The sequence below is a fragment of the Thamnophis elegans genome, chromosome 2 (genome assembly GCF_009769535.1).
Source record: "Thamnophis elegans isolate rThaEle1 chromosome 2, rThaEle1.pri, whole genome shotgun sequence".
In the NCBI taxonomy this organism is placed as follows: Eukaryota; Metazoa; Chordata; class Lepidosauria; order Squamata; family Colubridae; genus Thamnophis; species Thamnophis elegans.
Window position 1 is genome coordinate 157524454 of NC_045542.1, and position 24445 is coordinate 157548898.

Genomic DNA, 24445 nt, shown 5'->3' on the forward strand with positions numbered 1-24445 from the left:
TCAAACAAAAGGTAAGAAAGCCAATCTCAGAGGGGGTGGTCTACAGGGCGAATTCAAAAACCATAAGAAACAATTAGATTGAAACAGGTCAGTTGCTACATATTCCTTCACTCCCCAGATTTTATTCCGTTGGTGGTACATGCTTTAAAACTGGTTGTCCCTCATATTAGGGTTGACTTGGTGTGCTTTTAGGGCTACCTTTTGTTGGAAACAATATGGAACTCTTATGCAACTGCTGTCTTCTGTGATTTTTTTTAACCTATCAAACAAACACAGGATTTCCTACTAGTGCATCATCCATTTATTATCCTGGCAGAACTGTTCTTAACCTAGGATTTTTTAAAAAAATAATAGCTATTGTGCACCCTTTGAGATGTTCAGTTTTATAGACCGTCCTCGCTTACGAGTTACTACTCAGCCTTCAAAATTACACTGGTACTGAAAAAGTAGACTTACAAGTGTTTCTCAAAGTTCTGGCCAACATAGAGTCAGTCCTAGAGGCAGGAGAACGACGTGCCTCATCTAGTCTGGCATTTTATGATCACTCGAGCAGAGTTAAGCAAGGCTTAAAAGCTGAAATATTCCTGATGTAGATGAGGCACGTTGTTCTCATGCCGCCTCCTATAGAAGGTGCTTTTTTAGAGGCTTTTTTAAACAGTTAAACACTAAGCAGAGTCATCCATGGTGACTCTGGCAGCAACTAGCTCAGTCTGACCTCAGGTCTTGCCTTTTTCCTTTTACATTTTTTTTCTTTTCATGATGGCAGGCAAGAGCATAGTTGAAATCCTCTCTGAAACAGCTGGAAAAGGTAGGAATGGGTCGGTGGGAGGAGGAGGAATTCAAACTTCATCCTGATGCAACTTTGTCTGTGTGTGTGTGTGTGTGTGTGTGTGTGTGTGTGTTTGAGAGAGGGGGGAGGAGACAGTTCTTTAGTTTATGCACTATGTAACACTCTAATACTATGCCTTTGGGTCTTCTGAAATTTTAATTATCCAATCATAAGCAAAAACAATTTTTTCAGTAGAATGAATCTCCACTTCTGCTTACACCTGCCAGCCAAAATGCTTCTAGTGGTATTGCTAACATGGGCTGAGGAGGAAAACCTAAATTTTCTGAATCCTGGTGCAACTTTGTGTGTGTGTGTGTGTGTATGTGTGTGTGTGTGTTTGAAAGAGGGGGAGGGAGAGAGAGAGGGAGGAAGGAGGGGAAGGGAGAAGAAAAAGAAAGAAGGAAACTTATTTAGCAAAGGAGAAAAACAAATGCTGTCGCTTTAAATCGGAACTGAGCATGCCTGGCTGTGGAATTCTGGGAGTTGAAATCCACAAGTCTAAAAGAATTGCTGCCTCACCAGCCATAAATCTCATCACACATCACTGGTCTGGGGAGAGGACAGAAAGGCCCGGAGGATGTTTATCACATCTCCTTATGGTTAGAACTTGGATACCCTTGCAAAGTCTCATTGGACGACAGAAAGATAACAAGCAAAATTTAAGAAAGCCTATCTATGAGTCAGAGGGGATGGTCTACAATGTGAATTCAAAAGACATAAGAAGCAATTAGACTGAAAAATGTCACTTGCTTCATATTCCTTCACTCCTCAGATTTTATTCCACGTTTCACTATTTCACTTGGTTCAGTGGCAAAGGTCGGTTGCTAGGAGTCGAAAACGACCTGCTACCATGGAATCAGTGAAAACATTCCAAACGCCTTGGTGGAGATTGGACATCCGTGTTTTTCCACCTCCTGCCGCTAGATGGCGGTCAAGCAAAGTCTGTGCCTAGAAAGCCATCAACACATTAGTGCCACCCGTGCTTGAGCTTGAAAAGGGAGTTTTAAATCATTGAGTACTGTATTGCTAGAAAGGAGGGAAGAAGAGAAGCTCAGAGGAACTTCCTGTTCCGGATGACTCGTGGGAGGAAGGAGGTGTGCAGAGCGGCTTTTGTGCTCTTCCAAGGATCGAAGCAGCAGCTGGAAGGTGAGTGGAGGGCCGGTGGGAAGAGAGTCCTGGAGCAAGTCGGGCTGTTCGGTTCCCTCCACGGCCTGAAAGCAGAGAAGCAACTGGGCTGCAGCATCTCTGTAGCTGCTGCTGCAGGTTCCTTCCCGCCCCGAATTTAAACCCACTGGTGCTGCACGCTGGGAACTGGTGGCTACAATTTTCCTTCTGTAGGAAGATTGAAAAAAATCTCCTTGCAGTTAAAGTGGATTCTTTGGGAATGTCTTCCCTCCAGAGGTTGTGGGTGCTCCCATGACGCTGTGAAACTGGTGGCTGCAATTTTCCTTCTGGTGGGAAGATTGAAAAAGTCTCTTTTAAATTAAGGTGGATTCTTTGGGAATGGCTTCCCTCCAGAGGTTGTGGGTGCTCCCATCACTGGAGGGTTTTAAGAGGAGATTGGACAGCCAATTACTGATGAGCAGAACCAACAGCATCATGTTGTTCTCGGTGACAAAATAGGGTTGGGATAGGTGGGCTTTATACATCCTTTGGGGTTGTGCAATATAGTGAGATTCTATTGTAATGGTCCTGGGTTAATCCTACTATATCCTAAATGTCTTGTCCTTCTTAATCCCATCAGCTGGAGCTGAAGGTGTTTGGTTTGTGAATAGATTGGCCCAGTCTCTCTTAATGGGCACAAAATCTACCTCTCTAAAGACTTCAGGCATCTGCTGTTGCAGGCTGCTTTCACCCTTTGTTTCCATTTCTCCTTTGGAGAAATATAATACTCTGCCTCTTTTAATATTCCCCAAAATATTTCATTGGGGGATGGGGGGGTTCCCACAAAATTAATACCAAAGATTAAAATCAAGGACATATAGGGAAGGCGGGGGTGAATGGGGGGGGGGAAGGTAGGATCTACTACTTGATCAAGGATGAGCATAGGTAGTCCTCACATACCATTGGCTCACTGAGCCTTCCAAGTTACGATGGCACTGTAGAAGCAGATGTAGTTATGAAGGTGGAGGAAAAGGAGTTGCACCAATTTGGATTCTGCCAACTTGTGCACTTTTATATCATGGTCTGAGCATCCAACACTCATAATCCCCATTTGTGACCTTCCAGCTGGCTTCTGACAAGCAAACTCAGGAAGTTGCAAGCCATGGTGATGTGAAATTACCTTTAACAAGCCACAGTGATTTGTTTGAGAACTGCAGAGGAACAAATGTAAGTTGCCACTTTCATGTGACCTCATGCTTCATGATTAGGCTGCTTAGTGGCACAGATGCTAGTCCCAACTGCAGTCAGTAAGTGAGGAGTACTTCAATTGGGATGTCACAAAAGGGGTTGTGGAAAGTATTTTCTGCCCTTACTTGGAGCTCATAGCTTCCATGGACATAACGTGTGCTTCAAATCTTGCAGATGGTTTTGGCATCATTTTGTCAGTTAAAGCATCTGTAAAGTTAGTGTCATGCAGATTGACAGGTTTGTCTAGGTAAAACAAAAGATAGAGTTTACATGTGTGTGTTGATAAGCCAATACATTTATTCATCTGAATAAAGATAGGTCCCACCACTGTGCATGACGGTTTGTGCTAATATGCTGTGTTTGGTTTTCGTCAACATGTCACTGCATTAAGGCTGAACATCTCCACTTTGGTCTGTTCTGTTCAAAGAACAGTATTCCAAAAGTCCTGTGATTTATTCAGATGCCACTTTGCAAATCTCAGCTATGCTGCTTTGACTTTTTTATAGACAAAAGGATTTCTCCTCACAGCCCTTCCAAACAAACCATACTTGTTCAGTCTTTTTCTAATTGCACTGTCATGAATCTTAACATTTAACATGCTAACTGAAGCCTGTAAAGCCGTGGATCTCAACCTTCCTAATGCCGCGACCCTTTAATACAGTTCCTCATGTTGTGGTGACCTCCAACAATAAAAGTATTTAATGTTTTCTGTATTTTTTCAAAAATATGTGTTTTCTGATGGTCTTGGGCTACCCCTGTGAAAGGGTCATTCGACCCCCAAAGGGGTCCCAACTCACAGGTTGAGAACCACTGCTGTAGAGTCTGAGATATAACTCTTTGTTTTTTAGCAATTTCTCTGGCCATTCTATCGTCTGACCTTGGGGTGAATTTTCTTGCATGTCCACTCCTGGGAAGATTGGCAACTGTCTGAAATGTTTCCCACTTGTGAATAATCTTCCTCACTGTCGGCTGGCGACTCCCTGGGGGAGGGCCTTCTCTGTAGCTGCTCCGGCCCTATGGAACGATCTCCCTGTTGAGATCCAGACCCTTACTACCCTTCCGGCCTTCCAGAAAGCGACTAAGACCTGGCTGTTCCGGCAGGCCTGGGCTGTTCATTTATCCAGCCCCATCCTAAGTTATGAATGTTGTGGAATTTTTAATGTTGTCTTTTTTATTCTTTGTATGTCCCCCCCCCCTTCCTTTTTTTACCTGTAAGCCCCCCTGAATCTTCCGAGAGTGGGCGGCATACAAACCAAATAAATACAAATACAATACTGTAGAATGATGGATTTTAAATAGTTTGGAAATGGCCTTTTAAACATTCCCAAATTGATGGGCAGCAACAATTGTTTTTCTTAAGATCATTGCTGATGTCTTTATTCTTTGGCATTGTGTTAACACACACCTCAATGCCAGGCACCACGAAACTCCTACAACTTTGGCTTTTATAGATGTATTCATACTTGCTGATGATCAATTGATCAAGGGTACTTTATTAGCAGTACTTGGCTGCTACTTCGCGTTTTATATTATGGAAGCAGTGAGAATTTTCCTAATGGTGAGAACAAGTAACCAGCAGAATGGCTTGTCTAGAGACTAGAGAGCCATTTATCTGAAATGGTGTAGGGTCTCCTGGTTTAGCAGGTGTTGGATTAGGAGAACTCCAAGGTCCCTTCCAATTCTGTTATTCCCTCCTGTTCTGTTGCAATGATATTTATGATACCCTGGTAAGTTTAACCATAGAAATGAAAGAGGATGTATTTTCTTTTTCAATTGACTGTATTTGAAAACAACCTTTTGCAATTCTAAGAATTTGTGATTGACCCAGTCAACAAGTAGATTTCATCATTGAATAGATATTCGAACTTGGATCTGGGTAGTCTTCCAGTCATGATTAATGTAAGAGCTTCTTTGAGTATTGTGGCATGTTTGCTTTTTCTTTTTTTATAAACAGAACTTTTTTATTTTTCTTTAAAAAAAACACAAATATGTCATTTGTCAATCATTAAAACATTGAAGTACAATTTTTTTTTGTTGTGTGTACCCCTCCCTCCCTCCACCCCCCCTCCTGCTTCCCCCCCCCCCCCCGACTTCCCAGAACCCGTACCCGGTATGGATTTTTAACTAACACAGTCTAAAATCTATTGAGAAAAAAGATAACCAAATCATCCGCAAAAGCGCGGACTCTATATTCTTGCTGCCTAATCTTGATCCCTTTTAAACCATCCAAGCCCCGTATTTTATTCAACAATACTTCCAAAGTTATAATAAACAATAATGGGGACAAAGGACAGCCCTGTCTTGTACCTTTTCCAATTTGAAAAGAGTCTGTTAGACTTCCATTGACTATGATTTGTGCTGTTTGCTGTTGGTATATTGCTTTAATTGACTGTAAAAAATTATCTCCTATCTGCATTTTTTGCAGTATCATCAACAGAAATTGCCAGTTAACTCGATCAAAGGCCTTCTCAGCATCCAAAAATATAAACGCAGCAGGGATCTGGTTGTTCTTTCCCAAATATTCTAATGCATTAATAATTAATCTAACATTACTTTTCATCTGTCTCCCTTGTATAAAACCTGTTTGGTCCGTATGTATCAATTGTTGAGTGACCAACATTAACCTATTTGCTAATATTTTAGTAAAAATTTTATAATCTACGTTCAGTAATGAAATAGGTCTATAATTTTTGGGTTGAGTAGTATCCTGATCTTCTTTGGGTATCAAAGATATAAACGCTGTCTTCCAAGATGGAGGGACTTTACCTTCCGTTTGAATCATATTAAATAATTCTCTAAGAGGTTCTACCATTTCTAACTGTAAGTTTTTATAGTAAACCGCTGTCAAGCCATCTGTACCTGGTGCTTTCCCTGACTTTAATTGCTTAATTACCTGCAGGATTTCCCCCGAGGTTATTGGTTGATTCAATTTTTGCCTGTGTTCTTCTCTAACTGAAGGTATTTTCTCTTTGTCTAAATATTTGTCTATGTCTAAACCATTAATTTTATCCCCTTTATACAGTTCTGTAAAAAATTCCCAGAAAGCCTTTTGAATCTCTTCCTGTTGAAACACCTCCTTCCCTCTATAAATCAGTTTAGATATATTTCGAGTTTTCCTTTTTTTCCTAATCTGATAAGCTAACCATCTGCCAGGTTTGTTTGCATTACAAAAAGTATTGTGTTTTGCATATAATAGATTAGTAGCCACCTGGTCAGAGATCAACATGTCAAATTGAGATTTTAATATGTTAATAGCTTCCTTAACCTTTGTATCGTCTGGGTTCATTGTTAACTCCAGCTCTTTTCTCTTAATTTCCTCTTCCAGTTCTGTTCGTTTTAACCCTTGCTTATTTCTATGTGTTTTATTTATATTCATCAAAACTCCTCTCATATACGCTTTGCTTGCGTCCCATACAAATTCCATAGATGTACCCTTATTCATATTCAAAACAAAATATTCAGATAATAATTTTTTACAATCATTAATATACTTTTCATATCTAAATAAGTTTTCATTCAATCTCCAAGACCTTCTTGCCTGCACTACCCTTCCCAACTCCATCCAAACTGGGTTATGGTCCGAAAGGATCCTAGCTGCAATCTTTGTTTTCTTGACCCTAGAAAGCAAATCATTAGTGGTTAGAATAAAATCAATCCTTGAGAGGGATTGATGCCTGTCCGAGAAAAAAGTGAAGTCACATTCCTCTGCATTTCTTTCTCGCCAAATATCTCTCAATTCAAAATCATCCATAATGTCAAAGAAAGATTTGGGTAACTTTGCTCGCATCTTGGTATTTAGGCGGGAAATCTTCTTATCTTTCTTAGTGTCTATCACTCCATTCCAGTCACCCAATAGTATACAGGAACTATAGTCCCATTGTACTAATTTAGCATGAAGATTTCTATAGAATCTATCTTGCTGTTGATTGGGAGCATAAATTCCCAAAAGTAATGTCTTTTTCCCTTCTAAGATTAAGTCTAAAGCAATATATCTTCCAAAGGGATCTGCTTCTATTAATTCAGCTTTCATGTCTTTTCTTAAGTATACAACTATACCATTCTTCTTTTCCATAGCAGAAGCTACAAAATGTTGACCAAGTTTTGAGTTGATCAAATATTTTTGATCAGTTGATTTGATATGAGTTTCTTGCAAACAAATTACATCGTTCTTAAACTGTTTGAGATAATGAAATATTTTCTTCCTCTTCTGTGGAGAGTTCAGTCCGTTGACATTCCATGTTAAAATCTTAGTTGTCATCTTTGGTTGGTTGAAGCATTTTTAGAGCTTCCTGCACGGCCTGTTTAACCTTAGGTCTAGCTCCTCCCATTGCTTCCAGATTTGTTGTTGTAGATCCTTGATCGATGGCCGATGATTGTTGATGCTGTTGCTTTTTAGCTTGTTTCTCCATACGTCTAGTAGTCATGCGGCTAGGTCTTGGTTCCATAGCACCTTGCACTTCTAGAGAAGAGAGATGCTCCATCTTGTCTGGTGGTTGTGTAGTTTGCTGTCTATCCTGTCCTTCTTGTGGTCTTTCTCTAGGTCCAGATGGTGCAGGGTGTCCGGCCTTCAATATATTATAATAAAAATCTCGGGCTTTCCATACAGAGTTGAGGCGGTATCTTTGCTTATCAAATGTAAATATGATGCCAAATGGTGCATCCCATCTATACTGTATCTGACGATTTCTGAGTTCTTCGACCAAAAAAGTGTAGTCCCTCCTGGCTCTTAACATTTGAGGTGGTATCTCTTTCAAAACAGCCAGGTCTTGACCGCCAATTTGAAGCTTAGTATTATAAGATGCTTGCAGTACCATATTTCTAAACTCTCTTGTAGTAAAATATATAACAATGTCTCGGCATGTTTGCTTTTTCATTGTAATGTAAATGTTTTTCCCCTTCATCATTTGCAACCATTTCATGCAAAGATACATTTTTATTTGTTTCTTCTAGACAAAGAGGATGGCAATAAGAGCAATCTGGACAACTGAGGATAACAAGCAACCTTGAACAGCTAAGCAACTCCGCAGAGAAATCAAAATATTTTCCATTTCCTTCAGAGAGCCACACAAGTCTTCACCTTCCTCAGCAAGTGAGAGAGAAACGAGAGAAAATCAAGAGGAGATTTCTAGCAGGGAAAAATTATAATGTGAAATCCAAAGATATGTTACACTAAAAACCAAGCGAGATTATTTTTCCATTCAGCAAAAGAATGGAATATCTGGAAGTTACTGTGGAGGAAAAGGTCAATTGGAAAGCCACATAGGGCAGACAATGTTGCAGGCCTCACTCTGGGAGGAAGAAAACGTCTTGAATCCATAACTAAACAAGGTACCATCCATATTTTTGACCTCCTCAGGAATATTAGTTGTAGAAAAGCTCCATAGACAAAAGATACATCTTGCAAATCAGAGCTGATTATGCCTGAGAGGGTCCAGACTGGAGAAAAGCCATACAATGCTCTAAATGAGGCAAAACCTCTGATCAGAACAACTCCATTGTGGTTCTTGGAATGACCCACACAGGAGAGAAGCCCTACAAGTGAACCAAAGGAAGTGAATGTTAGCAAGCATGGCAACATGGACTCACACGGAGGAGAAACTGTTTGAATGTCCTGATTGTGAGAAATGTTTTTGTGATAATTCCAACCTGATGATACACCAGAGGATTCACACAGGCGAGGAACCCTTTAAATGTCCTGACTCTGGGAATAGTTTCAGTCAAAATTCTCACCTCGTTTCACACCATAGCACTTATACAAGAGAGAAACCCTTTGAATGTTCTGTTTGTCAGAAAAGTTTCAGTAAGAATTCCAGCTTAGTGACACACCAGAGGACTCACACAGGAGAGAAACCCTTTAAATGTCCTGATTGTGGAAAAAGTTTCAGTCAGCAATCCAGCTTGGTGACACATCAAAGGACTCACACAGGAGAGAAACCTTTTGAGTGTCCTGATTGTGGTAAAAGTTTTAGTCACAATTCCAGCCTGGTCAAACACCAGAGGACTCACACAGGAGAGAAACCCTTTAAATGTCCTGACTGTGGGAAAAGTTTCAGTCAGAATTCCAGCCTAATTGGCCACCAGAGGATTCACACAGGAGAGAAACCTTTTAAATGTCCTGATTGTGGTAAAAGTTTCAGCAAGAACTCCAACTTGATTCAACACCAGAGGACTCACACAGGAGAGAAACCCTTTAAATGCCCAGATTGTGGTAAAGGTTTCAGTCAGAATTCCAACCTTGTAACACACCAGAGGACTTACATCAGGAAGAAATTGTTTGAATGTCCTGAGTGTGAAAAATGTTTCTGTGATAATTCCAACCTGGTGATACACCAAAGGACTCACACAGGAGAGAAACCATTTGAATGTCCTGATTGTGATAAATGTTTCAGTACCAGTTCCAGCCTAGTTAGACATCAGAGGATTCACACAGGAGAGAAACCCTTTGAATGTCCTCATTGTGGTAAAAGTTTCAATACCAATTCCAGCCTGGTGACACACCAGAGGACTCACACAGGAGAGAAACCCTTTGAATGTTCTGATTGTGAAAAATGTTTCGGTGACAATTCCAGCCTGGTTAGACACCAGAGGATTCACACAGGAGAGAAACCCTTTGAATGTCCTGTTTGTGGGAAAAGTTTCAGTAACAATTCCACTCTTGTGACACACCAGAGGACACACACAGGAGAGAAACCCTTTAAATGTCCTGACTGTGGGAAAAGTTTCAGTCACAGTTCCTATCTCATTGGCCATCAGAGGATTCATGCAGGAGAGAAACCGTTTGAATGTCCTGTTTGTGGGAAAAGTTTCAGTCAGAATTCCCACCTCATAGAACACCAGAGGACTCACACAGGAGAGAAACCCTTTAAATGTCCTGAGTGTGGGAAAAGTTTCAGTCAGAATTCCACCCTGGTTCAACACCAGAGGATTCACACAGGAGAGAAACCCTTTGAATGTCCTGACTGTGGGAAGAGTTTCAGTCAGAATTCCACCCTGGTTCAACACCAGAGGATTCACACAGGAGAGAAACCTTTTAAATGCTTTGACTGTGGGAAAAGTTTTAGTCAGAATTCCACCCTGGTTCAACACCGGAGGATTCACACAGGGGAGAAACCGTTTGAATGTTCTATTTGTGGGAAATTTTTCAGTCAGAATTCCCACCTCGTGGAACACCAGAAGACTCACACAGGAGAGAAACTCTTTAAATGGCCTGATTGTGGGAAAAGTTTCAGCAAGAATTTTAAGCTGGTGACACACCAGGGGACTCACATAGAAGAGAGACCCTTTGAATGTCCTGATCTTGGAAAAGTTTCTCTTGGAGATCCTAGCTCATGTACCAGTGGACTCACACAGGAGAGAAACTGTATGAGTGTCCTGTTTGTGGAAAACGTTTCAGCTGCAATTCAAACCTGGTGACACACCACAGGGGAGAAACCATACAAGTGTCCAGACTATGGGAAAGATTTCAGTATTAGGACTAATCTTCTAAATCATATGCTTATAGACACAGGGGAGAAACTATTTGAGTGCCCTCAGTGTGTATGGTGCTTCAGGAAACATTCCACCCTTATTGCACACACATGACACCCCCAAGTGATGAGTGTAGAGAAGGCTTGAATTTCATTTCTAATGTCCCATTGTAAGTCGAGCTGAGATATTGACTGTTAAATCATGACTAATTTACCTTTCTTTGTTATGTAATGGTATTAGATGGGAAGGAGGAAGGAAACATGGCAACATATTAGTTTGATATTGTCGATCTGGCCATGAGCAGCATAACTTGCTGGATATGGGTAGTCCTCGGGTTACGAATGTAATGGAGTCTGCCCATTCCATCCGTAACTCGAGAATTTGTGGGAGTGAATCTCGCACATTGAATGACATCATTTCGCCCACCCATTCGTTGCTTTCTCGTCCCAAATCAGCTTGATGAGGCCTCTGGCACTAAGAAAGTAGCAACGCACAGTTTCTCGGGGTTGCTTTCTCAGCAAAGCACTTGACCATTGCATTCCTGTAGCCCTATGCAAGAACCCTTTGCCTTTAGGAAAAGGGCTTCAGAGAGATGCACCCACTCTTCCCAAGCTCCGCTGGTTTCAACAAAGGTTTTTTGCAAAGGGCTGCCGAATCCTACAAGTACGGAATCCCCCTGCATGCTTCAGCAAAAAAATGGCAAAAGAAGGAAAGGCCTAAAGGACCGAAACCTTCCCTCCATTTGCAAACATCCAGATCTCAATTTGCAGAGAATAGAGACCTTATGATTGAGATTATACAAGATCTTGCGCTACTGATCTCACTGTATGTTAGGCCTCTGTTCTCTGTGGATGTGGGCAAAAAAATTGCAACAGAGAGGAGGTAAGTGAAGTTCCTGTGAAGACTCGGATGGAGGAGGGGCAGAATAGCAATAGCAGTTAGACTTATATACCGCTTCATACGGCTTTCAGCCCTCTCTAAGCGGTTTACAGAGTCAGCATATTGCCCCCAACAACAATCCGGGTCCTCATTTTACCCACCTCGGAAGGATGGAAGGCTGAGTCAACCCTGAGCCGGTGAGATTTGAACAGCTGAACTGCATAACTGCAGTCCGCTGAAGTAGCCTGCAGTGCTGCATTTAACCACTGCGCCACCTCGGCGGGGTGAATGTTGCAGAGCCTTGGGTCATTTGTAAGAGTGAATATGCTGTGGTGCTGCAATATTCATAATTTCAGGATTTTTATGGTAAACACTTGGGGCGCTTATCACATAACAAATATTCGCTAAGGGAACACTCATAATCGGGGGATCACTATATTTATTTCTGTAGAAATTGTGCATAAAAATCTTTTGGGGAGTGTTCTTTGCATTTTTATCCTGGGAGATGATAGAAACGACGCATACAGTGTCCCAACCTTTTTCTACTTGGGTGCCTTTGAGATTTTCAGCCCCAGTATCTCTTGGGGATTGGAGCACTAAGACTACAGTTAGAGATTGTGGCTACTCATATGAGAAAGCAAGAGGAGACAAGTAGTAGAGGGGTTTCAAAGTCTTATCTTTTCCAAATAGTTCCAGGAATTCAGTGCACCAAGAATGTTTGTTCAGATTGTGTCAGGAATGAGGCACCAAAGAATTCCAAGATTGTTTATTTCCCCAACACCAGTCAAAAAGACAGGTTACATTTTTTTTAGTAGCTCTCATATGAAGGATATGCAACAATCAGGACCAGGCCAGGTATGTGGAGAAACCGAGGGGCTCTTGGCCTGAGTCTTAAGTCCAAGTGATTTCATATTTAAACATATGCAAAATTTATAAAATTTAAAATAGTAAACATATATTTAGTCAGACGTGCATTTCCTCAGAATCAAAATTTGAAGCTGAGATTGAAAGGGGTAAAGTATATGTTGTTTGGAGGATACTGGATGTTGAAAACTGCAGCATTAATTTAGGGCTAGAGTAGCAGGAACAGCTGAATGGATAGATTTTGTGGGGAGGAAGAAGGCCCAGTTTGGTAGTCACCATCCTAGAGCCTGAGGGGCGTCATTTCTAGTCCTGCTTTAGGCACAAAGCCATCTCAGAGACCTTGGCGTCTCCAGGCCTCTCAGGCCTTGGAAAGGGGAAATCTGCTTTCAAAAAAACTTGCCAAGGAAACTGCAGGGAAATGGGAGTGCAAAATAACTCCCCAAAACCTATTATTGCAACTGAGTGAAGCTAGAAGAATGAACCATGACCTACTTAGCACCTCAAGATTAGGGAAGTGCTGTGCTATAAACGTTTATGAAGATCTTGCCTGTGTGCTCAGCCACCAAATGATTTCCAGCTTCATCCGATCAATAGGAACAATGAAACGTGGAAAGATAACTGAAAACAGCTATTCTCCTTGCTTCCAAATCACATCTAGATAGGAGATTTTATCTGCCTCCTTGCAGAGCCTAAATCTCAGGAGAGGGAAGAATTGCTCTGAGCAGCCTTCCAATTTCCACAGGAGTTTGAATTATTATTTGGAAACAGTTTGAGCAAAAGACTTGGAGGGCACTACTTTGCAGAAAGCTGATATACATATAGGTTCCTGCACTTATGGGTGACACAATGGAGATCAAAACCTCTACATCCCAAAACTTTATGACTGATTTCCTGTGGCTCCCTAGGATTTAGGACCTGGGAGGATCAGTTGCTCAAATATGTGCAGAGGAACAGGGAGATTTTCTCTACCCACAGGTAGCAAGCAGTAACCAGATCCTCATGGTTGAGTCCCATTTAAGGACTCTGAACGAGGTGGGATCCCAGAGAATGAGACTGGAAAAACAGGCCATGTTTTTCATTGCTTGCTGCCCAGGGCTCAGATGTAGAACAGGAAAACACACATACACACACACTGTAGTTTGCAGGGACCCACGAAGCTCTTTGGAGGGGAGTCAAAAGTCTATTTCCTCCTGCTGCTGCTGTAAGTTCCCTGGGGAAGGTCTGATTTCTCTGAGGAAACACTACTAATGGTGGGAGCCTCCCAGAACAACAAGCCAGTTGGAAGGACATCAATTATGCTGCAGAAAAAGTGAATCCAAGTCTCTCTGGAGTGACACTCAATGCCTAGTGATTTAAAGGATTCCTGATTACAGGTTTCCTGACAGTAACACAAGCTTTTTCAGGTGTTTCTTCCCCCTCCCCTCTGTCTGTCTCTCCCTCTCCCTCCCTCCCTCTCTCTGTCTCTCTCTCTCACACACACACACAACCTGTGGACATCGTAAACATCTCAGTGAGAGCAACCTGCCTACTCTCTGGCAGTCAATGGGGGAGGAAGAGAGATAAAAGGAAGTAGCATAAAGGAAACATAGTTGCCAAAACCTGTCTCATCTAAAGCAACCAAATCAATTGAAAGATTCAACATATATTAAGTATTGAAACTATCACTGTGCACACTGGATCCCAGCAAAGCCACTGGCAGCTTTTTGAGCAGCCCTGACCTAAAGCAGATCCACAGCTTATATACTGTTGGCCCACTACATTATGAAGATATAGAAACACCCTATAGAGTACAACACTATGATTTAAAGGAGAGAAATTCTTTAAATGTCCTGACTGTGGGCAAAGTTTCAGTCTAGAGTTCCAATATCGTTCCACACCAGAGGACTCACACAGGAGTGAAACCGTTTGAATGCCCTGTGGGGAAAATTTCAGTCAGTTCCATCCAGGGTGGGATTGAAAAATGTTAGCAACAGGTTCTCTGCCGGGGATGAAGCTAGACCTGCATACAGTGGGCTGCTCTTGCCCAAGCAGCTCCAAAATTAAATGCTTCCTTTCCTTGCAAATAAGTACAAACATCATTAAAGGGTAAAACGATGAATGAAGAAGGGAAGTTCTGTAACCAGAAAAACTGAGAATGAAAATAATGTATTCCAGTTAAATTAGAAGTGGTTCTTTGTGAAGGATCTGTGAAAGTTTTGGAATATTGAAATAAGGCCCAAGGAAAAAAAATGATTAAATTAATTAGTAAACTGAACACCACTGTAGAACATTTCTCACCAAAAATGCAATTTAAAGGAGAGTAAGATTTTACACTTGGGCAAGAAAATAACCAAATGCATCTGGCTCAACTGGAAGTAACTGTGAGATGGAAACTTTTCAAACAGATCCAATGTAGAAATAAGAAATTTCCTGACAGTGAGAACAATTAATTAGAGGAATGGGATGCCTTCAGAAGCTATGGGATACCATCACTGGAGGTTTTTAAGAAGAAATGTATCCATAATAGTATAGGGCAGGGGTAAGCAACCCACGGTTCTGGAGCCACCTGTGGCTCTTTCATCCTTCTGCTGTGGCTCCCTGTTGCCAGTCGGCACCACAACTTTGAGAGAAGCTTCTGTTGCGGTGGGGAAGCAGGACGTGCCAGGAAGAGACTCTATGGCAAGGGGCGGGTTTTCCAGTCAGCTCCACAATTGCTAGGGCTTTTGGTTAGGACAGGTAGAGCAAAAAGGATGCCACAATAGGAGGAGACTATAGTGGGGAAACCAGACTTCCGGTCGACTCCAGAATTGAACGGGGGGCTTCTGATTAGGATTTTTGTGACTCCTTTGAGTGTTTAGGGTTGCTGAACCCTAGTATAGAATGTTATGCTTGAGCAGGGGTTGGACTAGAAAACCTCCATGGTCCCTTCCAACTCTGTTGTTCTTTATAGATCTCTCCATTCAGTCTTACCAAGAGAATGGTGATAAACAATACTTGGAAATGTACATCAGGTCTTCTGACAGCAAAATCTCATCTTAGTATCAAGGGGAAGATGACTGAAAAAGCTTCTTCTCTCACCATAACATGTAGGACAAGGCGAGGAGAGGCCAGGGGAGGCACCCCTCAATGTGAATGACATCGAGTTGGCCATGGCCACCCAGTCACATGACCCACCCAGCCACATGACCACCCCAAGCCATGCCCACATAGCCACGTCCACCTAACCATGCCCACAGGCCCTGTTGTTAAATTATTTGAATCCCACCACTGTTCAGGGAATGTAAACACTTTAACCAACTGGCCCAGAAATTCCTGTCTCATTCTTCTCTCTTTGCCCACGAAGGCTTTGTGTCAATATTCTCTTACAACCAGATTTTAAGCAGTTCACAACCATTGGGGTGCAGGGGCATCTCAGAGGTTTGCTAATACATGTACCTCAGTGGTCTGACCATTGTAGCACCCCCTCCATGGTCATGTGATTTACGTTCAGATGTTTGGCACCTGGCTCATATTTATGACCGTTGTTCTACCCTGAGGCCAGATGATACCCTTTTGTGACCTGCCTACAAGGAAAGTCAATGGGGGAAGCCAGATTCGCTTAATGACAGTATTACAAATTGAACAACTGCAGTGATTCATTAACAAATGTGGCAAAAAAGTCATAAAATGGGGCATTTCTACTCTATTCTATTCCCTCCAAAGTCCCTTCAGCTCTACCCTGATTGATTGATCTTGAAAGCTGCAGCCTTGAATTTGCTGTGGGAGCAGCAGGAACAGGTCAATGGGTAGATTTTGTGGGGAAGAAGAAGATACAGTTTGGGGTAGTCATTGAAGGCACCAGGTTAGAGATAGATAAACACTCAGTTCCAGTCCCACCTGAAGGGGAAAACCATCCATTCAATTTTGGCCACTCCTCTCAAGCTTAGGAAGGGGGTAAACCCCTTCCAAAAAACTTTGTCAAAGAAGCTGCAAGGCCAGGCATCAAGACTGACCCAAAGGCACCAAAAATGAAGCTAAGTAGTATCAAATTTCACACGGCTCAGTTGCAAAGGTGGGTTGCTAGGAGTCGAAAACGATCTGCTGCCATATAATCAGTGAAAACGTCTTCCAAATGTCTTGGTGGAGACTAGACAGGTGTGTTCTTCCACCTCCTGTCGCTAGATGGCGGTCAGGTAACATCTCAGCTTAGAAAGCCATCAATAATACAATAGTGCCATCTGTGCTTGCACTTAAAAAGGGAGTTTTAAACCATTTAGTACTGCATTGCTAGAAAGGATGGGAGGCGGAGGAGAAAAGTAGAAGAACTTCCTCTTTGAGATCACTCATGGGAGGAAAGTGGTGTGCAGAGCGGCTTTTCTGCTCTTCCCATGGCCAAAGCAGCAGCTGAAGGTGAGTGGAGGGCAGGTGGGAGGAGAGTCCTGGAAGCGGAGAAGCAACTGGGCTGAAGCATCTCAGCTGCTGCTGCTGCAGGTTCCTTCCCTCCCCGAATTTAAGCCCACTGGTGCTGCACGCTGTGAAACTGGTGGCTGCAATTTTCCTTCTGGTGGGAAGATTGGAAAAGTCTCTTCCAAGTGAAGGTGGATTCTTTGGGAATGGCTTCCCTCCAGAGGTTGTGGGTGCTCCCATCAATGGAGGGTTTTAAGAGGAGATTGAAGAGCCATTTGTTCAGGATGGAATAGGGTCTCCTGTCTGAACAGAGGATGGACTAGGAGCTTAATATTCAATATTATGGAACTGATGTTTTCTGGGCAACAAGATCGGACTGATGTTCCTCTGGTCATTTCTGGGTTGTTTTACTTCCATTTGTTTTCCTATTGGTGCCCCCATCGATGTATTTACCAGGTTCAACTGTGCTTAATCCAGCAATGTTTTTTAAAAATGAACGTTTTGATTATTCAGTTCTATTTATTTATAAACTTTATTGGCCCACAACCTTACTATGACTTAACTGTGGATGGCTTAGAGACATAAAAATCCATGCACATTAAAACACATTAAAGGAATAGATGTAGGTTGGCACAGTCATGTGACATCAGGCTTCATGACGGAGCCACTTGGTGACACAGATGCCAGTCCCAACTGCAGTCAGTAAGTGAGGACTACTTCAATTGGGATGTCACCAAAGGGGTTGTGGAAAGTATTTTCTGCCCTTACGTGCAGCTCATGGCTTCCTTGGGCATAACTGTTGCTTCAAATCTTGCAGAAGCTTTAGGCTTCATTTCATCCATTAGAGCCCCCATTTCTGTAAAGTTAGTGTCATGTAGATTGACCGGTGTGGCTCAGTAAAACAAAAGAGAGAGTCCAAGCTTGTGTGTTGAGAAGCCAATGCTTTTATTCGTCTGATGGGGAACCCAGAGCAGAGTGCAAGGCAGATCTTTATAAATTTCTTTGCTTTTGCTTCATTACATAAGAGGCAGCTGGCACACGGCAGATAAGGTATAGAAATATAGAAATTATACAAATTATAGAAATAGTCAAGTATGCCTTCTGTGGTTTTGGTCACATGCCTAACCCACAGGCTAGTGGTTTCCTGTGAACGTTTACATGGCCCCAGAAGCCTGTTGAGGCCTGAATTTCAGCCTTGGCATCTCAAAACATGAGCAATCATCAAATTCATCAGGTTCCCGATTAACATTTGTGCAGAAGGTTAGACTGTAACAATTTTAATTATTTTTTCAGGCTTGAAAGACATGTATTATCTCTATATTGTAGATGTGTGTATTTGTATTTCTGAATGTACATATTTCCAAACGTATGATCTATCCCCAGGACTTCCTCATATACAGTAATGTGAAAAAGGAAGTACACTCTCCTTGATTTTTATGTTTTTACATATCAAGACATAGTAGAAATCATTTGGACTTAGAAGTTCTTAAAAGTAGGTAAATACAACCACAGATGGACAACAACACATGACATATTACATCATTTATTATATCATTTATTTTATAAAAAGAAAGCCAAAATGGAGAATTCATGTGTGAAAAATCTTTGATTCAATAATATGTAGAATCACTTTTAGCAGCAACAACTAGAAGTAATTCTTTTCTGTGTGACTTTATCAGTCCCTTGCAGCATAGTGCAGAAATATTGGCCCACTATTCTTTACAGCATTGCTTCAGTTCATTGAGGTTTGTGTGTGTCTATGTGGGGGGGTGTTATGCACAACTCTCTTGAGGTCCTGCCAATTCAGTTGAGGTCTGGAGTTTGACTGCCATTGCAACACCTTGATACTTTTCTTTTCCAGCCATTCTGTTGTAGATTTGCTGATCTGTTGTGCGACCATTGTCCTGTTCCATAATCCTATGTCAGCCAAGCTTTAGCTATTGGACAGATGGCCTCACTTTTGATTCTAAAATACTTTAGTATACAGAGGAGTTCATGGTCGACTCAAAGAGTGTGAGATGTTTGGGTATTGTGGCTGCAAAGCAAATCCAAATCATAACCCCTCCATCACTCTGCTCGACAGTTTGTATGAGATGCTTGTGCAGATATGCTGTGTTAGGTTTTCATCAAACGTGTCACTTTGCATTATGTTCGAACATCTCCGCTTTGGTCTGGTCTGTGCAAAGGATAGTATTGCAGAAGTCCTGTGGTTTGTTCAGATGCAACTTTGCAAACCTCAGCTGTGCTGCTATGACCTTTTCAGAGGGAAGAAGCTTTCTTTCTCCTGGCAGCTCTTCCAAAGAAACCATGCGTGTTCAGTCTTTTTCTAATTGCACTGTCATGAATCCTAACATTTAACATGCTAACTGAAGCATGCACAGTCTGAGATATAACTCTTTTTTTTTTCAATTTCTCTGGGCATTGCATCATCTGGCCTTGTGGTGAATTTTCTTGGATGTCCACTCCTGGGAAGATTGGTAATTGTCTGGAATGTTTCCCACTTGTGAATAATCTTCCTAATGTAGAATATGGATTTTAAATTGTTTGGAAATGGCCTTTTAAACCTTCCCAAGTTGATGGGCAGCAACAATTTCTTCTATTAATATCATTGCTGATGTCTTTACTCTTTGGCATTGTGGTAACAGATACTTTGCCTCGTTATACTATGGAAGCAGTGAGAAATTTCATAATGGTGAGAACAAGTAACCAGCAGAAGGGCTTGTGGTCAGAAATTGTGCTGCTATATCACTGGAGTCTTTTCAGAAGAGACGAGACAGCCTCTTATCTGAAATAGTTTAAGGCTGGGGTTCTGCAACCTTAAATACTCAAAGAACCACAAAAGTCCTAACTGGAAGCCCTCTGTGGAATTCTGGAGCCGACCGGAAGTCCAGTTTCCCCACCATAGAGTTTCCTCCTAGCACAGCGTCCTTTTTTCTCTACCCTGTTTCCCTGAAAATAAGCCGCCTACTTCAGCGGTCAAAAGTAAATAAGACCCTATCTTATTTTCAGAGAAACACGGTAACTGTCCTAACTGAAAGTCCTATCAATTGTGGAGCTGACTGGAAAACCCACCTCTTGCAATAGTCACCTCCTGGCACAGCCTGCTCCCCCCCCTCCAAACCTGAAGTTCCTCTCAAAATTGTGGTGCAATTTTGGCACCACAATTTCTGGCAACAGGGAGCCACAGCAGAGAGATGAAAGAGCCACATGCGACTCCCAGGCGTTTGCTGACCCCTTGTTTAGGGTCTCCTGATTGAACAGGGGCTGGATTAGAAGATTTTTAAGATCTTTTCAAATTCTATTATTCTTTTCCATTGGGATGATATTTTTATGTCCCGATAAGTAAAACCAAAGATATCAAAGAGGGTGTACTTTCTTTTTCATTTGACTGTATTTGAAAACATCCCTTTGCTCGGCTAGGAATTTGTGATTGACCCAGTCAACAAGTGAATCTTATCATTGAATGGATATTCAAACTTGGATCTGGGTAGTCTTCCATGTCTCATCAATGAATCGTGATTAATGTAAAAGCTTATTGAAGCATTGTGGCATGTTTGCTTTCTCATTGTAATGTAAATGTTTTCCCCTCATCTTCTGCAACCATTTTATGCACAATTAAAGATACCCTTTTATCTGAATCTTATAGACAAAGAAGAAAGAAATACGAGCACTCTGGACAACTGAGAATAACAAGCAACATTGAATATCAAACCAAGTCAGTCCTGAAATCAAAATATTTTTCATTTCCTTCAGAGAGCCACACAGAGACTCACACAGGAGAGAAGCCCTACAAGTGCTCCCAATGCGGTATTTGTTTTAACGAGCATGGCAATGTGGACTGAAACCAAGGGAAAACAGTTTGAATGTCCTGATTGTGAGAAATGTTTCTGTGATAATTCCAGCCTCTTGAGACACCAGAGAACTCATACAGGAGAGAAACCCTTTGAATGTCCTGACCGTGAGAATAGTTTCAGTCGACATTCTCACCTCATTTCACACCAGAGGAGAAAAACCGTTTGAATGTCCTGATTGTGGGAAAAGTTTCAGTCAGCATTCCAATCTCATGGCTCACCAGAGGACTCACACAGGAGAGAAAGCTTTTAAATGTCCTGATTGTGGTAAAAGTTTCAGCAAGACCTGCAACCTGGTTCAACACCAGAGGACTCACAGAGGAGAGAAACCCTTCAAATGCCCTGATTGTGAGAAAAGTTTCAGTACCAATTGCAACCTGGTGAAACACCAGAGGACTCACACAGGAGAAAAACCGTTTGAATGTCCTGATTGCGGGAAAAGTTTCAGTCATCATTCCAATCTCATTGCTCACCAGAGGACTCACAGAGGAGAGAAACCCTTTGAATGTCCTGATTGTGAGAAAAGGTTCACTGCTAGGTCTATCCTGGTGTTACACCAGAGAACTCACACAGGGGAGAAACCGTTTGAATGTCCTGTTTGTGGAAAAAGTTTTAGTCAGAATTCCAGCCTGGTGATACACCAAAGAACTCACACAGGAGAGAAACCCTTTGGATGTCCTGATTGTGGAAAAGGTTTTAGTGACAATTCCAGCCTGGTGAAACACCAGAGGACTCACAAAGGAGAAAAACCCTTTGAATGTCCTGTTTGTGGGAAAGGTTTTAGTGAGAATTCCAGCCTGGTGATACACCAAAGAACTCACACAGGAGAGAAACCCTTTGGATGTCCTGATTGTGGAAAAGGTTTTAGTGACAATTCCAGCCTGGTGAAACACCAGAGGACTCACATAGGAGAGAAACCCTTTAGATGTCCTGATTGTGGAAAAAGTTTTAGTCAGAATTCCAGCCTGGTGATACACCAAAGAACTCACACAGGAGAGAAACCCTTCAAATGCCCTGATTGTGGGAAAAGTTTCATTACCAATTGCAACCTGGTGAAACACCAGAGGACTCACACAGGAGAAAAACCCTTTGAATGTCCTGTTTGTGGGAAAGGTTTTAGTAAGAATTCCAGCCTGGTGATACACCAAAGAACTCACACAGGAGAAAAACCGTTTGAATGTCCTGTTTGTGGGAAAAGTTTCAGTCACAATTCTAGTCTGGTGATACACCAGAGGACTCATACAGGAGAGAAACCGTTTGAATGTCCTGATTGTGGGAAAAGTTTCAGTCAGCATTCCAATCTCGTGGCTCACCAGAGGACTCACACAGGAGAGAAAGCTTTTAAATGTCCTGATTGTGGTAAAAGTTTCAGCAAGACCTGCAACCTGGTTCAACACCAGAGGACTCACACAGGAGAGAAACCCTTCAAATGCCCTGATTGTGAGAAAAGTTTCAGTACCAATTGCAACCTGGTGATACACCAGACGACTCACACAGGAGAGAAACACTTTGAATGTCCTGATTGTGAGAAAAGGTTCACTGCTAGGTTTATCCTGGTGTTACACCAGAGAACTCACACAGGAGAGAAACCGTTTGAATGTCCTGTTTGTGGAAAAAGTTTTAGTCAGAATTCCAGCCTGGCAATACACCAAAGAACTCACACAGGAGAGAAACCCTTTGGATGTCCTGATTGTGGAAAAAGTTTTAGTCAGAATTCCAGCCTGGTGATACACCAAAGAACTCACACAGGAGAGAAACCCTTTGGATGTCCTGATTGTGGAAAAGGTTTTAGTGACAATTCCAGGCTGGTGAAACACCAAAGGACTCACACAGGAGAAAAACCCTTTAAATGTCCTGTTTGTGGGAAAGGTTTTAGTGAGAATTCCAGCCTGGTGATACACCAAAGAACTCACACAGGAGAGAAACCCTTTGGATGTCCTGATTGTGGAAAAGGTTTTAGTGACAATTCCAGCCTGGTGAAACACCAGAGGACTCACACAGGAGAGAAACCCTTTGGATGTCCTGATTGTGGAAAAAGTTTTAGTCGGAATTCCAACCTGGTGATACACCAAAGAACTCACACAGGAGAGAAACCCTTTGAATGTCCTGTTTGTGGGAAAAGTTTCAGTCACAATTCTAGTCTGGTGATACACCAGAGGACTCACACAGGAGAGAAACCCTTTGAATGTCCTGTTTGTGGGAAAAGTTTCAGTCACAATTCTAGTCTGGTGATACACCAGAGGACTCATACAGGAGAGAAACCGTTTGAATGTCCTGATTGTGGGAAAAGTTTCAGTGAGCATTCCAATCTCATGGCTCACCAGAGGACTCACACAGGAGAGAAAGCTTTTAAATGTCCTGATTGTGGTAAAAGTTTCAGCAAGACCTGCAACCTGGTTCAACACCAGAGGACTCACACAGGAGAGAAACCCTTCAAATGCCCTGATTGTGAGAAAAGTTTCAGTACCAATTGCAACCTGGTGATACACCAGACGACTCACACAGGAGAGAAACCGTTTGAATGTCCTGTTTGTGGGAAAAATTTCAGTCAGCATTCCAATCTCATTGCTCACCAGAGAACTCACACAGGAGAGTAACCCTTTGAATGTTGTGATTGTGAGAAAAGGTTCACTGCTAGGTCTATCCTGGTGATGCACCAGAGAACTCACACAGGAGAGAAACCGTTTGAATGTCCTGTTTGTGGGAAATGTTTCAGTAAGAATTCCAACTTGGTGACATACTAGAGGACTCACACAGGAGAGAAACCGTACGAGTGTCCAGACTGTGGGAAAGATTTCAGCACTAGATGTAACCTTATAAATCATATGCTTATGCACACATGGGAGAAACCATTTAAGTGCCTCGAGTGTGGGCGGTGGTTCAGGCAACATTCCAACCTTATCGCACACATGAAAATCCATCAGAGGCCCAAAGGGATGAGCGGAGAGAAAGCTTAAATTTCATTTTTAATGTCCCATTGTAAGTCCAGCTGAGAAACTGACTATTTAATTTGACTACGAAGAATTTGCCTGATTTTTTGTAGGCAAATATGTAATGATACTAGATGAGGAGGAGAAAAGAAGAAATTGGAACGTTATTAGCTTGATCATGGGGATTACCTGTATTTATTTTTGCAGAAATTGTGCAATTATGTGATTTGATTTGATTTGATTTGATTTGATTTAATAAATTTATAGGCTGCCCAATCCTGAAGGACTCCGGGCGGCTTACAGAAAATAAAATTTAAAAAAGTGAAGAGTTAAAAAAACAGAGGAAACAGATTAAAAGAAAAACCACATCATGCACCCAGTCTAATCGGGACTGGACCTCGGTCATGAGGTCAACAGCCCCAGGCCTGCCGGAATAGCCAGGTTTTGATAGCCTTTCGGAAGGCCATGAGAGTGGGTAGGGTCTGGATCTCTGGGGATAGTTCATTCCATAGGGTCAGAGCGGCTACAGAGAAGGCCCTCCCCCTACATTGTCTGGCTGACGGCACCTGGAGAAGGCCCACCCTGTGCAATCTTATCGGCCATTGGGAGGTATGCGGCAGAAGATGGTCTCGCAGATATCCGGGTCCTAGGCCATTTAGGGCTTTAAAGGTAATGACCAGCACCTTGAATCGTGCTCGGAGACCGATAGGGAGCCAGTGCAGCTCGCGGAGGATAGGTATAATGTGGGTGTATCTTGGTACACCCAGTATCGCTCGCACGGCTGCATTCTGGACTAGTTGTAGTCTCCGAACACTTTTCAGGGGCAGCCCCATGTAGAGCCCATTACAGTAGTCAAGTCTTGTGAAAACATTTTGGGAGTGTTCTTTGCATTTTCATCATAGTAGATG

The 24445-nt window shown here is 42.2% G+C and overlaps 1 protein-coding gene and 1 pseudogene across 1 annotated transcript in view; both read left to right on the forward strand.

Annotated features, from left to right (window-relative positions):
* LOC116504800 (zinc finger protein 850-like) overlaps positions 1 to 10861 on the forward strand; it is a 361571-nt gene extending 350710 nt beyond the window's left edge. Inside the window, exon 10 of the mRNA XM_032212027.1 lies at positions 8941 to 10861. Within this exon, the coding sequence (XP_032067918.1) occupies positions 8941 to 10594 (1654 nt within the window). The 3' untranslated portion in view covers positions 10595 to 10861. The remainder of the gene's footprint in view (positions 1 to 8940) is intronic.
* LOC116504739 lies at positions 1910 to 23746 on the forward strand (annotated as a pseudogene).
* Positions 23747 to 24445: the final 699 nt, after the last annotated feature.